Genomic DNA, 19,419 nt, shown 5'->3' on the forward strand with positions numbered 1-19,419 from the left:
TAAAAAAAACACACTTTCCTGCCCGTTTTATTATACCAAATTTTTGCATAATGTAAAAGAAGACCCGCTCTTTCAGAAAATATGAAAAAGTCAAGTTCGGCTAGATTGACCCATTTCACTTTTTTCAGTCCTCACGCAAAATCAGTGTGTGCGACTTTATGTTCGTTTTGAGGTGCACAGTCACATTATGAAAGAGCAGACTTTAAGCTTTAAAATGATGTAGAACTCAAATCAAATGGACTATCCTAACCTATGTAAATATTGGAAAGAAAGCACAAACTCAGGAAAAGTGTGAACTGAGAAAAGAGGCTCTGTAGTACAGTGTCTATTGAAGCGCTCAATACTTACCAAACCGTGCTGGCTGTGCGATGAATGGGACAAAAAACAGGAAGTAAACTACCTGAGTAACAACAATGAAGAGATTATTATCAGATTAAACTGAAATTAAGCATACCCCATTAGCACATTCTGTCCGTAATTAATGCCAACTTTCAATGCAGTAGAACTATGTTTTCAAAAATTATTAAAGTTGATAGTGAAGAGTGTGTACAAGGCTTTCAGAAATGAAAAAGGGAATCTAAAGACACACCTAATCACACTATTCTACCAAATATATTCGAGATTAACTGCTAAAAAACACACTTTCCCGCCCGTTTTATGACCCCAAATTTTAGCATAATGTAAAAAAAAGACTTTTTCCTTCAGAAAATATGAAAAAGTCAAGATCGGCTAGGTTGACCCATTTCATAGAGTGACTTATTTTCAGTCCTCTCGCAAAATCAGTGTGAGCGACTTTTTGTGCGTTTTGTGATGCACGGTCACAATTAGAAGTTGATTCATGGTTTATCATCCATTTTTTTTCTTTTCCTTTTGTTTTCACTTTAACTTGCTATCACTTACCCGGAAGTTTGCAAGAAAATTAAAACTTCAATTCATAGATCTGATAATCGTAGCTTTGTTTGCAAAGATACATTTGTTAAATGAAAAACATTATGAGGAATGCGTAAAGCCTCAAAGGCGAACCCTAAATGTATTCCACACCCTGATATTTGACTTGAACATGGAGAAGAATTTCACTTGACGCATTGGAGACCTGCTCCATTGAGGAAGAAGGGAGGGGGGGGGGAACTATTCGAGCTGGTGCTATCGCAACTATCAATATAAAGCAATCACGTATCCCATTTAACATCATCTATCGTTTGAATAAAACATGGGATATGATGTTTGGTGTGTTCTAGTATGTAATCATCAAATGGAGCTATGTACGCTGTCCTAACAACAAAAGAATGATAATATCTTTTTGAAGCTTTTGTCGAGGTTCCCTCCCTCCTTCCCTCTCCATCTCCCTCTGTCCTTTTATCTTTCTCGCCTTTTACTATAGTCAAGCTTTCCCTGTGATGTTTGGATGCTTCTGTTGTTGTTTTTTTTTCTTCTCATTGATAGTCCCTGCTCGACAGCCATCCTCTCTCCCTCTTTCTTTCCTTTCTCCTGCCTATCCTCAATGTTCGTTCAAACACAGTGACTATTTTTTTTTCACACGCATGCGCAGTTGGTGATCTCTGTCACTCTCTATCAAAGCGAACACCTTCCTGAGTCAGGCAGTCAGACGTTTAAGCTGCAACCGCGAAGAGGGCCTGGACGGGTGACTCACGCTCACGTCCTACCGCAACGAAGCTCTGCCTGCTTGGAGCCCCCCACCAAAGTTTAGAGGCAAAACCTTCCCAGCACACATGGCAGACGACGCACCACGTACTCGGATCAATCACGTTGATACCATTATACCTGTTCGAACTTACGACAGATGTGTCAGTGAGTAACTGACAGGAGTGTCTGAGAGGATGGAAGTATGCTTTCGAGGATGCTTCAGTGACTTGTTTAGGTAGTGTTTGTAGTATGGTGATGAGTACCGCTTGCATTGGCTTATGATGTCTCCCAAGTGATGGGCGATGGTCTCGTCCTGCAACAACTACGCACTGTTTGTTTCTGCCCGAAGAAAACTGTTGATAGTGAAGGTATATCTGCCAGTGAATCGAGTGGGTCCATATTGTAATGTTTGCTTAAATCTTGAATGATGGAGACGAATTCATGGCTATTGCTTCTGGTCTGCTCTTTTCTTGGTCTCAAGGAACTTCTAGCCGTGAACGCACAGACCAATGCGTACCTTGTCTACCCTAAGGAAATTAATGTGCTTCACGGTGAGACTGCGATTCTCCCGTGCGTGGTAGACCCGACGAGGAATGCCTTCGTCATATGGCGGCGAGTCAGTCCCAAAATTGATATTAGTCTTGGAGTCATGATCGACGACCAGTTGGACCCCGAGCTGCGGGAAAGAATCGCAGTAGTCGCAAATAAGACAACCGGAGAGTACAACCTGCACATATCCCAAACTGAAATCAGTGATGAGGGGTCGTACGAGTGCAATGTGGTGTACGGTCTGGAATCGTCGGGGAGCTCGCTGAATACGATCCGGCTGAACGTGCTCGTGCCACCGGAAGAAGGGTACCCTCTCTGCGATGTCCATCCTGCGATCCCACTGCAGCAAGGAAAGATGGTGACGATGTCCTGTGTGACCAAGGGGGGTCATCCCCCGTCGAAAGTTGTATGGTATCGCAATCATGATCCCATTACCAACACGACGGAGAATGAGCAGAGCGTGCAGTGGAGATTGAGCGAACTTGATTACGGTGTGCAGTTTACTTGCACAGAAACAAGTCCCGCTCTTGCCGGAGTTCGGGAATGCAGCCTGGTCCCGCTGCCCTTTCGACTGTCTGTTGACCTCTCCCCAGCCGTGGCCGAGATCGACGTCGGGCAAGAAGCGTCCTTCACCTGTTTAGGCAAGACACCAATTCAAGCAAATTTAACTTTCACTTGGCACGTTGACAATCAAGAAATCCCAGCGAACAGTCGCTGGATAATCTCTGGTGACCAAGGCCAAACGATCTCGCTTTCAAATGCGATACAGTTGGATAACCAAACAAGCGTTGCCTGCACAGTAACGGCTGGTCCGGGACAAACTGTCAAAACATTTGCAATGCTCGTCGTTACAGAGGACCTTGCCGAACGAACACATCTGGAGACAGATACGAGGACAAGCAACAGGTGGAATTCCAGAACTACCAACCATCCGTCCTTGAACTCGGACAGAAAACCAGAAAATGAGAAACCGGCATCAAACGCCATCAGCAAAAAATTCGTCATCATAATTTCGTTGGGCGCTGTCATATTGGGTGTGGTTCTAGGCGCTTCCATTGCGATCGCGAGCATTTATCGCAGTCGGAAAGTTGCCACAACGCACTCAAAGCCAAAGTCATTCAAGAGTTCGTTCAAGACGGGCTCCACAAAACTCATGTCAAAGCACAGTCGCGGCTTCGGTTCCCGTGGCGAAAAGCTCCTCCGAGATTCGCGTCGAATCACCTTCAACGACACTCAGATCACATTCGCTGATCCCGTGTTCGACTACGATGACCCTCCCGTAGAATCCATGTCTACCGACCCCGACGACAGCTACCTTGGCCTTTGTCCCGATAGCCTGTCGTCGTCGAAGTACGAGGACCTGCACGCTCATGTAATGACCTCACTCAGCTTCGACAGGTTTTACAATGAGGCTCCTGCTGTTCCGGAAATGGAATATGAGGACGTAATAACAGATAGGAATTGGTCAACCAGGAGTTATCCCATAGAAAGAAACATGCGCGGTGAGTTAAATGACACTGTATACCTCAATAGAACATCGGTGGCGTGAAATTGTTGGATCACCATTTCCTATTTGTATATTCAATGCGCGTGATGAAATTTGCGCGGGAGATTCTAAGTACTTGTTGTAAAGACTTATTGTATGTGGGTTTACGTTTTCGTTAATTGTGCTTTTTTTATTCAAATATAACTTGTTTGACCGAGGAAGCACCGTGCTGCAGATGGAATTCATCGAATGCCTTCTTTTATTACAATAAATTATCAACTGCATGGACGAAATGATTTCTTTTCTTTCGCAAAGATCCTGCATGATGACCAGTGCATAAACATCAAGCATTTCTGTCATGTCATTGCCTTTCATTCCAAGCAACCATGTGCTTATAACTAATAATAGCCTTAAAGATGGAAACACTGCTAGCATTCTGAAAAGGAACGTTCTGTAGTCAGAAGCAATGTCGAAATAATTGAATTCTAAAAGGTTACTGTGCATTTACATCTTTATAAGGGTACTTTTAATTACACGGTCACAAAAGGGCAGGTATGTTGATAACAACCTCAAGTTATTTAGGTGGAAGACACGTTTCTCCCAGAGTAAATATGGCAACAATTCTATTTTCGTTAGTAGACGCTGTTCTGCATGACTCATCAAAACGTATCATCTGCTTTGTCACTCTCCAAAGGTTTCTGAATTTGGCAACAACACTCGGGTCGTTGATGTCAGGGCAGCACAGTAAACTGTAGGTATCATTCACATGGAGACGTCTGACCCTTGTACTCATGAACTTTTCTCCGTGTCTTCAACGATTCAACAAAAGTGTGTGATTTTTAGGATTCTTCATCTGCAATGCAATGGCATGAAAAACGTTATTTTTGCATGATGCCAAAAAGGACTGCCACTGCGTGTGAAATTGAGTGATAACCATTTATGTATAATCAGCGGAAGCTTATGAGAAAGCACAATCCCAGTGAAGAATATACATTAAATATTTCACTTTATTTCAGGACAACTGTTCAATTTTTATCCTTTTGACTTGAAGTGAATGACGAACTAGTATTGACCTTTGGTGACATATACAACATGTATGAGGTACATCTGAGAGAAATCAACAAACTAACGTTTCCTCTAACAGATGTTGACTGTAAACTTAAGTTCTCACCTGCTGTGTGCTATCAGCAAAGGAAACAGTTCTCGGAGAAACAACTGCACACACTAATGGCAAAACGGTTTTAACCATGTCACTGGGTAGTTATGAACATCATTATTTCTCTGTATGACTTGTTGTGTTTGTTTTTCTTTAACCCCATCCCGCCTTCCTCATTCTTCTTGAGGTAGTGATGTCATATTAATTTTCAACATTTGCTCACACAAATGCACTGTCGGACTCTCCTCTTCTCTAACCGATATACGATTCTTTTTTAGTCACAGCTGAATAACTAGGCCGAGACTTCCTTTGTATCTGACACCGTAAGAGTACGTCACTTGCACAACATGAAACGAATCAATGACATCTTTTGACACATATTCCGTTCGAAATGTGACGCACATGGGAGATACGAGCGTTCTTTATTTAGGATTAATACTGTGAGTCGGAAACATAAAAGTCAACATGATTCATTTCAATATTATCTCAATCCTAGCTGTGAAAGTCAGGAAATATTACGAACAACTGTTTCTTGTTGTTTAGACGGAAAAAAGGGGGAAAGAAAAGAGAGGGAGAGAATAAAAACAACAACAACGGAAGTCCACAGCAAGTGAAGCAAAGTTTCGTGTCATGAGTACACTTATGATGAAAAAGTAGTGGGTTATCGTCTTTGATTTGTCATCGCCTTTGATATGTGCTTTATTCAAATGTTTCATTTGTGTGTTCAGATGGTTTGCGTTGTGTCTAATGATTCATAATTACATTGTATTTTTTTCATTTTTTTGAAACTTTATCAAAAATATTTACAAGATTGAGAGCTGCAGAGTCTTGTACGCGACATTCCATACGAACGTTTATTCAATCAAGAAGCCAGAAATAATACTGCAATATTCTGACTTAACTTACCACCCTCTCCAAAAATTCATGCTTTGTAAATACGAAATAAGAATCGCATTGGTTTCTTTGTAATTTAATGTAAACATTGATCCTATAACTGCACCGAAAAAAAGAGAGAAAAAAGGTGGTCACTAGGCAACAAGGGCAATCGACAGGAAAAACAATTTTAAGATAATAAATCTGATGCAACTTTAGACGCATTTATCAGCTACTCAGGGTTTCTTGTATGATAATCTCTTCTTATTAGCCTTAGTGACCACACCCTGATGATTCTAATATGGAATGGGATCATTGCCACCCAAATGACGTTTTCTTCTACACAAAGGATAGATCCGTTTGTTCACCTCGCCACTGACAACTATGGCTGGTTTATGTTAGTAAAGGCTGTTCAGTTTTTGAATGTTTCACGCTTCATCTGTGAAGCAGGGCAAATGCAAGGGTCTAGTTTATTAAATTTATTATATCCTAAAACTGTGTGTAGTACCTCTTAGTTTCGGGATGAAGACAGGAAAGATGTTATAACATCCTCAAGACGAAGAACATGTCATTCCGATCAAGATCATTGGTCTTCCGCTCTACTTTTTCCCGAGTAATATTGTTTGCTCGGCAAAGCAGTTTTGTTATCATATTATAAGCATAATCATGCAAATGATGGAGGAGTAAGACAGATTATAATGATAGAATGACAATGCAGGATAGATTTTACGATGTATAAAAGAGGTTGTCGTAGTTATGGCCTCTGCAAAATGTGAGAGTCAGGCACTTTTTAACTTTTTCTGTATCTAGAAGTTTCGACTTTTTTTAAAATATCTTAATTCAGGATTAACTTATCACTTGTCAAACAGTTGCTAACTTATCACTCTTCCATCTTTTTATCAGTTGAATCAACGTCCATCTCATAATTGTTTAGAGTGGAAATTGAATATCCCCCCTCCCCCCACGTACAAAATGAAACTCTATAAAAACCAAACTATGATCTCGGTAGGATCGATCCTTTTGTGTTCAGTCTCCGGAAAAATTATTACGCAATTGATGGGAGACCTACGTCACAAATGTAGATGCTGAAAGGACGTCATCTGAGATGATTCAAACGGTGATTTACCGACATCCTATAGGGTCTTAAGTTAAACCGCAATCTTCAGATTACCGGTGTTACTTATGTCACTGCCTTTACTTCTTTTTCTCAGTAAGTTCCTATATCTGGATGTTACCATGTATCACGTGAAACACACAAATTACGTCAAACTTCAAACTTATCCGTGATTGACTAATACACGAACAAGACAGATGTTGCTTTCTGACAGTCTCGTTTATGCATAATTAACGTAGAGAACTGTGTTTTACTCGAAAGCTGTTCGCTCACGTCAAAATCGAATGAATCATAGTATTTGAATGACTGGCATTGACGAAAATATATGTTTCGCATCAACAAGAGGCATCGGCATATTGTAAGATGAATCCGATTGGTAGTAAAAGAAATGCCACTGTATGTATGAATTGAATCTGATATGCAAATAATAAAAAAATATTGTTGTGTAAATTTGATGGTAAATGGAGTGTTTTTGGAACTTTTATTGTGTCGGTGCATGTGTCTGGTAAGCAAGATCGTCTTCTCTCCAACCTTATTGGTGATCCTCTCAGTAATCCTCTGTATTATCAGCATCATTACATCAATGCGATCAAAATATTTATCCAATGGTACGTAGACCGATTTAGCGTAAACAAGTTTTTGGTATATTGGTCTTATTTGTTTGTGTGTTTTTTGTTGAGTGATCCACGTCCACTCTTTTCCATCATAAAAATTATCTTATTTTTTACAATGACAGTGTCCATTGTTCTTTTTTTGTTGTCAATGTAATACCATTCGCACATATATCTTGCATTCGAATGGTTTGTCCTTCCAAATTGCTCAAAGGTTGAATTGGTAATGTATCACGTTGTATTATGTGTTTCCTGTCATTGATGAAAAAAAAATAGATAATTGAACTGAATTGAAATTGACTGCGATCAGACAATTACAAAGCCAGGTTCATCCACAAGGCCTAAGGTACATCAAAGGAATACTTTGTAAAATACTTGTGTCTATCTTTATCAGCATTTGATCACAATCACACAAACAGGTATCAAATCATTGTAACCATGGTAACACAACAGTAACCCTGGTAACTTGCACTAGAACAAAATAATAGTGACCAAAGTAACTTGCATTAGAACAAAATGGATTCGTAGTCGATGGTTCCTCTTTTATCATGTAAGCAGCAGAAAGCTGACTGAATGACTCATAAAAGTTATTGATTCCGGCATTCTGTTCGTAATTAAATGACTAATGGTATTGGACATTGACATCAATTTTGAAAATCAGTGCTCTTGAAATCTTTCCCACGGTTCAAAATTTTCTGAACAAAAACTAGATCTTGCCAAAACAAATTTTGGCAATGGGAGGTATAGATTATAAGATAGCTTGAAAGGTTAAACCCACACCCGCACATCGCACATATAGTATATTTTTTAGCGTACCGCGGGTCAACATAATTAGCAGTGATTACCAAGAATTTGAAAAGTAAGACAGACTAGGCCTTAAATGGTGCTACTGATCTGAAAATACCATTAAAAAGTGTCCAATGAAGATCCGTGCAATTAAAGATATTATATACATCCAACATCGGAGCACGGCCACTACTAGACAAACAGGGGACTTAATCGTCAAATGAAGTGTATGTTTTGGTGTATATATATATATATATATATATATACATATAGACAGAAGAATTGGAACAAGTTCACTCGGTTGACAGCAGGTTCATCCGTATTTTATTGCTACTCGGAGTTTCATGCCAACTTCATTTAGGGGCAATCATCATGCAATGATTAAATACATCCCAGAAATGCATTTGGATTGAATTAACGCATTTTTAGCGCGTGATAAGTCTCTTCTTGAATGAATTGCGCGATGGTGCTGGGATGTTTTTCGTGGAATAGTTGAAGTTCACACGGTTTAGATGATCCATTTTGTCGTCCTTGAACGGATAGGCAAGAGTGCTCAACAGGTACCAGAGGCAAGTAAACATCAGGCAATCCTGATTGCCTGATGATTGCCCCTAAATGAAGGTGGCATGAAACTCAGAGTAGCAATAAAATACGGATGAACCTGCTGTCAACCGAGTGAACTTGTTCCAATTCTTCTATGTATATATATATATATATATATATATATATACATATATCCTAAGTCGTCAAATGAAGTGTATGTTTTGGTGTACAGTGTATTTATATATATATATATATATATATATATATATAGATATATATATATTCGGTGTGAAAAGAAGAGCAAGGTGGACAATTAATAACACGAGTTTGATATGAAATGTATTCAATAATATGCAATTGATTATGTATATTATTATTGGAATATGTTATATACAGCTGTAATTACGGATTTATTGATTACTCAGTCATTATAGACTCACGCCAGTTAGATTTATATTAGTATATATATATTTATTAGTGTAGCCACACGAGTGAGTCATTTTTGTATCGTTACAGCCCTGATGAAAGTCCGTTTGGGACCGAAAGCTCGGCGGCAATAAACAGGCACGTTGACCCTGGCTACGTCCACCTTGCTCTTCTTTTCACACTGAATGTAAATAATGAAGGAGCTACACTGGTACTGTAAATGGTCGAGACCCCTTCTCGCAGTCTATATATATATATATATATATATATATATATATATATATATACATGTATATACTGTATAATATGAGGAGTATGATCGAAAAACGAGATAGGCGCCATTTCTAAACATTTTAAAGTTAGTCCGTCATCAGAAAAGAGCAAAAACAAACAAGTAAATAAACGAAACCCTTTCTAATACCTCACTTGTAACATAACAAGAAATATTCCAATGATTTAAACTAATAATTATGTTACATGTACATAATTTCTTGTAATTTGCTTTGCTTTTTAGCAAGTTTGATCGCAAATATCTCAATTAACAAAACTGGAGTTAGTTCGTTTTGTCATTGAACTCTTCATACCCATGTGTTTGTGTTTGATTATGTATGTCTGTGTGTCTGTGTCACACGGTGCACGGTGCATGACCAGTTGTCACTCAAATGTGCTGATGTCGTATTCATTGTTTTATGGTGTCTTTTGTATGGATTCTTGTTTGCTACAAAGAAAAAACAAGTAAAATTTGGTAAATATAAGATGGGCTTTGGAGTCTCTGCAATCTGATTGGTCGGTTGTCATGCATTGATTTTACTATCTATTTAAGCCCACACTATGAGCCATACGTCCAGTAAAATCCAAACGCATGGCTCAAGCATTGTATAGCATTGTAGGTGTACCGGACGCATAATGGGGAAAAGGTTAAATTTCGTGAATTTACGGACCCATTTTATAAAACGAATGATGCACAGGTCTATTTCGTGGATCAGTGAGAATTGGATGCTCTCGTTTAACTTAAGAAACAATCTAAAACCCACTCGCTACACTCGTGGGTTTAAACAGTTTCAAAGTTAATCTCACGCATTCAATTCTCACTGATCCACTCTGTCTTACGCATCATTTGTATATATTTGACTTCGATCGTGGCCAGCGCGGATACTTATGATCTCGAAGAGATTTTTGTCCGATTTCGTGAATACGTCGAATACTAAAGTTTGTTTGATTTCCTTTTTCTTTTTCTTCTTCTTCTTCTTCCTCTTCTTCTTCTCTTCTTCTTCTTTTTCTTCTTCTTCTTTTTCTTCTTCTTCTTCTTTTTATTCTTATTCTTGTCTTTATCTTCTCTCTCTTACTTTCTCTGAAAGAAAAATTAACCATTTATACTGCTCATTCTATATCATGCAACCTTTCCCTATATACTATTAAATTTAGCGACTACGACTTTATAATAGAATAATGTATAAGCAATAAACCTCAAACCTCAGTAATTCGAGACAAACGCAGTGTCTTCCGACCAGATATCCTATAAGGTCATCATTGATATCTAAGACGACTGGGGATATCATTCATGTGGAGAAAGAGGTCCCTTTGCTTCATTACGTTGGTTTTCATGTCTCCTCAGTGTCGCATGTGTGTGTGTATGTTTTTTGGCTGTATCAGGATACGACTGTCCTATCTTGAAAAGAGTAAGCGCTGAGACGTGTAGTAATGTATCCTGACCAGCTCCAAAGGAAAAATGATTAAAATACAATGATAACTTTAAATAACGATCAACCCAACCACAAAACATAATACATGTATATTATACATACACACACAAATGCAATACAAGTATTTTTTTTTTTTTACTCTGAGCACGAAATATGATAAAACACTTTTCTGAGAATGACATGTACGAATTGGGTATATAACCCTGCTTAATCTATAACAGCTTTACTATAGACTGTCGAATTGCTACACTTGCAAAACCTAAGAGACTTCCCAATTTGCAGACGTTTCCGTTTGCAATGACATTTTTGATTGTCTTCCCTGATCAAATTTCTGAGGAGCGAATCGTGAAAGTTTTATAAGTTTGATGTAAAATATAACCTCCCTTCCAATCACTCGGTCGTCTATTTATATAATTCCTGATATTTCTCCTCCCTGAGAAGTCGTTGAGAATAGTTTAGAATTATTATCAAGCCCTGATTCACTTCCCGCAAACGGTTCAGAGATCGGACCGGGACCCACTGCTGCTTGAGATGATAGTATGACTATTCCTGAGACCAGTCATTATGACCCCGTCGTGATTGCCGATTGCGAATGAAGTAGCGTATTTTTGTTTTTATTCATTTCTCAATTCAATAATAAAAATGATAATGGCGGCAACTCTGTCCAGGGTAAATGTATTATTTAATGTTTGTTTTATTGTTAAGTTCATTTTGAGTGGACATGAAAAAAAAGGTATTTAATTGACATACGTATATATATCTACATACTTCTTTTGTTTTTCAACAAGAGTTATTCAACTTGCCTGTGTATGTTTTGTGTTGTGAGCACATGTGTTTCTTTTGGTTTTCCTTCTTTTAGGTATCTTTTTTTAAAGATTATGATAATGATGGCAGCAACTCTGACCAGGGTAAATACATTATTTAATGTTTGTTTTATTAGTGAAGTTCATTTTGCGTGGACATGAAAAAAAAGGTGTAAATTGGCATACATATGTTTTTGTTCTCAACAAACAAGGTATGCAACTTTTTTGTTTTCGTTTGGTGTTTTGTGTATATGTGTTTCTTTTTTCTTTCTTTTTCTTAGGCAATTTGCCTACTTTGTTAGTTCAGTAAGAACTTTTTGTTTATGAGGAGTCTGTAAGTATAAGCTCTGGTTTTTAGCAGCCTCTTCCAATTCGAATAATTTGATTCGTATATATGTTTAGTCATAAGTCACAACGTTTTATTATTCTTCATGTCACAGTATCTTAATGTATTTATGTTGTATTGATTTTGTGTAATTTTGTGTATCAAAAGGTTTAGTGCAATTGTATTTTTTTGTGTTGGAAATTAAATATCTATATCTATATCCCGTCATATATATATATATATATATATATATATATCATATACACACACAAAATAAACACACACGGACATACACATAGCATGCGACACACAGACACATATAATATGTATTATACATAATTATACATAATTCAAAATACGTTTATATATATATATATATTATATATATCAATATATATATAAACGTATTTTGAATTATGTATAATTATGTATAATACATATTATGTGTGTCTGTGTGTCGCATGCTATGTGTATGTCTGTGAGTATTTATTTTGTGTGTGTATGCGTAAGATTGTATTGAGGAAACAAGAGTGAGTGATGGGAAGTGAGATGTGATGAGCAATGAAAAAAAGCCTGACGAATTGTGGTAGGTAACTGTATTCCTGCGATCCGTTGAGCTTACATATCGACGGGATCCGCTTGTTCACCCTGCACTGCAATATCAGCTAGCGATCACATTATTTACATTGTTAATCGTTTTAATAACAGCTAGTGGTGTATTAGTTTATGGTCTGCAGACACGGGCAATGTACATGTAAGTGAGTGCAGTGTTATCCAATGAAGATCACACATTTCGTAAAATAATCACAAAGGCTGACCCTATTACCTCTGCCCCGTCTATAGCAAAGAGGAAGTCAGCATGAACGAGATTTTTTTTTTATTTAACGAACAAATAGGGGGCTTACTCCGTAAATACCGTGAGGCTCGAATTGAAATTATCTGAAGTCCGAGATAGCAAGGAATAGCTTTATTTTTGGAGCTGCACAGCCCTGAAGATACTAATGCAATTTTGTCACCGAGGAATCCATAATTTCAGTAGTACCCTCAGGAGTACGACATGATTGTTTTATATCCCTCCAACGAATATCAAAATAGGGAAAATAGTAACATTGTTAAATTAAAAACAAATGTTTACATATTGCAGCGCAGACAATCAATATGTATTTTATATACATGTATGTATATGGTCTATGAGGCCCATCTACTGGCAACACTTAACAAAGAAACTCTCTCGATGAAACAAAAATCGACAACATTATACATAGAAATGACATTCAAGGTATAGTGCACTACACCATGCATGTTGTCACGGTATAGCACATTTCTTTTTATTACCATTTTGTTTTCAACATCGCTAACATTAAGGCAATTGATTATGACGCTACGTAGACCAATCACAAAACAAGATTCAATTTATGAGGGATATGAGTTTATCTGTTATAACTTCATAGAGGGATATCTACAAGTTCTAAAGGCAACTGCTGCGTGTTCTGTAACTGTCATAACTAGTGAAACTGTTAACATCATGATATATCATCATGATCATTTTAATTGCATACAAAACAAAGTGAATTATAATGAAGGTCAGCAAACAATTTGACTTTCCTGAGCATAAAAATAATTTAAAAAACCCCACTTGAAATCAATGAAATCGGGCGTGGAAGCGTTTTTTTTTTAATTTAAAATATTTCGAACTGCAGACAAAGACCAATATGCGATGCTTCACGTTGTAGCTGCATCTAAACCAGAGGGCACCCAAACGGTTCCGGCTAGGCCCCTGGAATGGTAAGATATCCATCCCCACGGAACCCCTCTGACACTGCCTGACTCCCGATTTAGCGAAGCGTGATCTTTTCAGTCGGCTTGCAGAGCAACTCACTTCCCCCTATCAGACCAACTCTGGACTGTAGACTGATGTAGGAGTATGCCTATACACACTTCAACTGCAATGACATTCTCGTTAATGTTGTCTGCACTCCACCTTCTTCTTCTTCTTCTTCTTCTTCTTCTTCTTCGTTATCTTCCATTGCTTCTATCAAAATATTTGGATCTGAATGAGAAAAAAAGAAAACAAATAATGAGTAATAAGAAAAGCATTTAATAAGTATGAAAGAATATCAGAGAAATTTGGAAAATCATTGAAATAAAATAATGCTATAAATAGGGAACGCCACAATCGATGGGCTGCATAGGAAAATATTGTGACCGTTCAGCGAAACAAACTGATTCCAACTGATGAGGTAGTTCTTGAACCACCCATAGCCCTCACTCTAATAACTTAATGATCTATGATATTCTAATCTATAAAAGGAGGACGTTATGATTGATGGTATCGAAGGTTTTGAAGAAGTTCAAGAAAACGCGTCTGTGTGAGAATAATTACCGATAGCCAGGTAGACAGCTTTGGAAACTTTGTCAATAAAATTGAGCACTGGTAAGAATTGCATGAGGAGTCGCCTTCTAATTATCATATATATATATATATATATATATATATATATATATATATATATATATATATATGTGTGTGTGTGTGTGTGTGTGTGTGTGTGTGTGTGTGTGTGTGTGTGTGTGGTAAACACATGTTTGTTTCAGTGATAGTGATTATCTATAATGATACATGTTTTGAATATCGAAAAAAAAAGAACTTGGTGAAGTGAATAATGTACGGGTGTATTTCTCAGCCACTGGTTTCGAAGAACATGAATCAGCCCACATTTCCATGTTATTGCTTTGTCAATATGCACATGTACAACTGTCTACCCTATGCATTACTATAGTATGTGCACACAGTCATGCACACTGAGAATATTTCGGAACATCTGATTCATCGAGACTTCCGCAAAAATTATTGCACAATACACAGGCATATACACATGCAATAGGACCGAGTTATTCGTTGATTTGTATGTCTAAGTTGCATTCTGACGTATAGGCGAGCACAATGCAGAAATTATTGCTGCAAAACACCTTCCACATCAAACCAAGACACATGATCATTTTCCATTGTTTTTGATATTCGCTTGGGAATGATACATGACGGAAGTTGAATCACTAAAAACCATTATACAAAAGAGCGAAATGTAACCAGTGATATGTCATACATGTATCACCTACTACCTACATAAATGAGTAACTACGTGGTGTGAGAGGAGAGACGGGGGGGGGGGAGCTCGTCTGGTACTATAAGTTGTTGTTGTTGGTTTTTTTTTGGCAAATTATCTGAAAGAAATATTAGTTTGATGCTCCTAATCTACCAATAGTGTCTTCTGTGCCATCTATAAAAGCCTTTTCCTTCTGCTTCCATACTCTTTTCGTCCCTCTCCTCTCTTTTTTGTCTCCTTTTCACTGACCCAATCGTTTATTATTGTCTCAGTCTCTCTCTCTCTATTTTTTTCTCTCTCTGTGATTCATCATGTCCTTTTCTTTTTCATTCACTCATTCTCTCTCTCTGTCCCCTACTTTCCTTCAATCCTCCGTCTCTTTTGCCTTATCATCTGCCCTTTCTTTCTTTGATTCATCCTCTTTTTTCTTTTTTCTTTTTCTTTTCTCCACGCTTTTCGAGGCGCCCCTTTTTATCTCTCTCTCTATCTATCTTTCCTCTTTCTTTCCTTCACTCTAGCTTCTCTTGTCGCTATTCATTTCCCGTCTTCTCCTTCCGTGCCATCGCTGACCTCCCTTTCTACACGGTTCTCCCGTCTGAGCTGTGGGGACGGCTAAAGCCTGGTGACCTTTAGCTGAAATGTGAGTAACTTCCCTGATGTTGCGTTAGACGGGAGATGACACCGGGTGATAACCCGCATGGATAAATCACGAAAAGATCGATATTTAAACTGGCAGAGACGCATGTGTAAGTGAGTAGAGTACACATTGCATATACCCATATGAATATCAAGTACATATACTAAGCCGTTCTGTTTTGGTGTTGAGATAGAAAAGCGATAACCTCAAATATTGCCTGGTAAAGCATTCTTCACCTCGTGTATCATAGCTTCGAAATGCTTTATACGGTCTGACAAAGAAAATGCAACTGCCGCAAAATCAAACGGACAGTACTGTTTATTGATACGGATCGGCAGTTGTCTGTTGAATTGATTATCAGCCATGATTTTGTTTAAGAGAAGAAGTTTCCGCAAATAGAAAAATAAATGGTGGATTATGTAAGGGCAAAAGCATTTGTGAAACATTTAAAGTTGAAAATAAAAGTGTGTGCTCCTTTCTGGATGAGAACTCTATGCCATATGAATTTGTGATAACAAAATGATTTAATAAGAAAATAAATATCATTCCAAAATTGAAATTGGTCAGCGAAAAGGCACACGTGTCGAGCTTACAATACCTCTAGAAGGTACGGCTAACGATAACATTTGCCTTCACACATCTCAGTTACAAGTCAAACGAATGAGTAATATTCGGAAACTAATGAAACTTGTGAAATTCCTTTAACTTCATTTGATCCTGTCATAATGGTGCTATTCTGTAATTGTGACATCATAAATCGCATGCAATTCCCATTTCCAGATGGCAGCACGATACAAAGTTTGGAAGATTAATAACTTTTGACTTGACTCTCCGGTTTTCAACATAGTTGCACTGAGAGTGATAATGATGTATTTGCATTCAGTTAATCCGTACGAGTTTTGGGGAAACTTCTCCAATAGACTAGTCGGCCATGGTAGGTAATATATAGCACTGTGTCCAGTGGAAATTGAACTGGTGACAGGCAGTGGGTAAGGTGACGGTGTGTCTCTTCACATATCGAATTATTTTCTTTAACCCTCTCAATCACACCATGCTTTGATACCAATGGCATGTAATGACGTATTTGAGTCGCCGGTAGAAGCAGCAGGGTTAACAGATGTGAGTGCGCGTGAAGTTTCACATCCGTCAGCCCCGCAGTTACGAGCTATCAGCGCCTGCATGAAGGAAGCAAGGCGGCCATATTTTTAGCCAAACCCAGATTTCAGGTGCCTCCCAGTAGGGTGAGAGCTCACACAATGCAAACTACATGGTGATAGAACCAGGAAAGTGACTTAGCGATCCTTTGAATGTCACGAACCCAGTAGATGGCGGCAAGGGGAAGCGAACCCTACCCAGATGCGGTAGCCGTCATGGGATGCTTAAAGCGCAAAAAGTCACTTTTCTTTCACGTCTACTATGTATTCAGAGTGATATCCAACAAAGATATTGATGTCGATAGCCATTCCACATTAGATAAAGGAGAAAAGTCAAAGAAGCAGTGCATATTAACACCCCTCCCTTTCTCTTTTCATTAGATTGATATAATTGCCTGGCTGTTGTTGTTGTTGTTGTTGTTGTTGTTGTTGTTGTTGTTGTTGTAGTTGTTGTTGTAGTTGTTGTTGTAGTTGTTGTTGTTGTTGATGTTGTTTGGTTTTTTTCAAGCAACAATAACAAATACGATTCCCTTTATGTGATGAATGTGACCTGATAAACCCCTAGATTAAATCGTGTGATTTTGTAAATGTTTAAATTTCACTTCATTTTCAATTCGAAGAATTATCATTTTTCAATTAGTCAATAGAGTCTGACAAAACCTGCGAAAAGTTTGAATTGAATTCATAGTTGAATCTATGCACACGTTAAAGAATTGCTGATAAATTAATAACCCACAAAACTACACAATCATTTTGATGTCAAATAGGATGATAATAATAATGATGATATAACAACACGAAATTAATATTAAAAATAATAATGATTAATGATAATAATGATGATGATAATAACAAGAAGAAGAAAAAGAAGAAGAAGAAGAAGAAGAAGGACTGCCATGTCCCTTTTAGTTATGATAGCCTCTTCAGTGTTGCCACTGCTCTTACCAGGGGTCCTACTATTATCATTACCTTATGGTCCTAGCGTTGCCAGGTACCGATTGACACGCCTGAGTCAGGAGGGGCATGGTGGGTAAAATTATCTTGATCGAAGACGTAAGCGCTGGACTGGATTCGAACTCGGGACCTCCGATTGAAAGTCAGGAATCTTAACCACTATGCCACAGTTGGTGAAGAGCAGGACGAAGGAAACAGCCGTGATAAAAGGAAGGTTTGTCGGTGGTCCTATAACATCCTCGAATTCTCCTTACGTCTAGCATCACTCACTACGCAAAATCCTGCCTAATGCACCTATAATTCGATTGCACAGTGTTAATCTTTTGCCCTTATTAGAGGCGTAGACAAACGACTTATTTATTACCTCGCACCATTCTTCCTTTGTGTGTGTGTGTGTGTGTGTGTGTGTGTGTGTGTGTGTGCATGTATGTCTGTGTGCCCCTTTCTTTCTCTTTCCTTCATTCTCTCATTCTCTCTTTCTCTTTCTCTTTAAATCTCATTGAAACTAGGTACACGTGATCACAAATTAAAAGCATCGCATATATCCTGGCACTGATCAATATTCATTTACTCTCAAAATGAGGTACATGGAGCTACAACAGACCTTCCCACACGTACACTCCCTTGCATATGCATTGCAAGCGATCGCTACATTTTTATCTGGAAATCTCAATTGAGTGACATCCAGCTAATAACGACATGCATATCCTTCGAACACGAGGCTTGTATGTCTTTTCATGTCAGTAGCATCAATATTCTAGATATCCTTAGGTTCTATTTTACCCTGTCTGATGAGTCATAAAACCGAATATATCCTACTGATTAATGAAAAGGTATGATAGACACGTTCACTTGAAAATATTTTTTCTTCTCCTAGTAAACCCAAGGAAATAGGACACAGGACGGCGCAGTAAGTCATATATTTATGTAGATATACAATAAATTTGAATCTTCCTTGTAAAACCTTCACAAGGTTTGACTTGTAAATCAACACATGTTGTGCTAACGGTGAAAACCTGTAAGGTCTTTGGAGGAGTCTCTATACACAAATACAAAATACAGAGATTCATTTATCAATAATTATGATCTGTATCCATGAACATTAGGACCTATGTTGTTGTGGGTTTTTTTTTAATAGCAAATCGGAAACTGGCATTAATCATCACTCCATAACAAGCCGCAAGGTCCAAGATCCGACCTCTACAATGATTATGGCATTATCATTTTCGAATTTAATTTGCTGTTGTTCAGGATATCTTCAGGCTCTCAACATCAGGAAAAAAAAATTCTTGAAACATAATAATGATTACTACACGTTTTGTTATCGACCATAATTAAACACTGTGATATTGTGTATACAAAACGGACTGATTCTCTCTATGATTTAATGTCAGGGCTAAAGACTACACCTATCCGGTCCATCCGACATTCTGCCCCCCTCCTCTCCTCTCCTCTCCTCTCCTTATCCTTTCCTGCTGCTTTGAACCAGTTAGGAAATAAGACCTACGAGTTTCTGCGACATCCCTCTATGTTCGTCACGGCAAAATGTCA

General features: G+C 38.0%; 1 protein-coding gene across 1 annotated transcript; it reads left to right on the top strand.

The window, feature by feature from the left end:
• Window positions 1–2,071: 2,071 nt before the first annotated feature.
• LOC139712472 (uncharacterized) lies at window positions 2,072–3,742 on the top strand. Its single transcript, XM_071624287.1, has one exon. It carries the CDS (start codon window positions 2,072–2,074, stop codon window positions 3,740–3,742), a length of 1,671 nt encoding a protein of 556 aa, XP_071480388.1.
• Window positions 3,743–19,419: the final 15,677 nt, after the last annotated feature.

This window comes from Diadema antillarum, unplaced genomic scaffold (assembly GCF_040938485.1).
Source record: "Diadema antillarum isolate AM-2024a unplaced genomic scaffold, OU_Dant_1.0 seq00001811_RagTag, whole genome shotgun sequence".
NCBI classification, from domain to species: Eukaryota; Metazoa; Echinodermata; class Echinoidea; order Diadematoida; family Diadematidae; genus Diadema; species Diadema antillarum.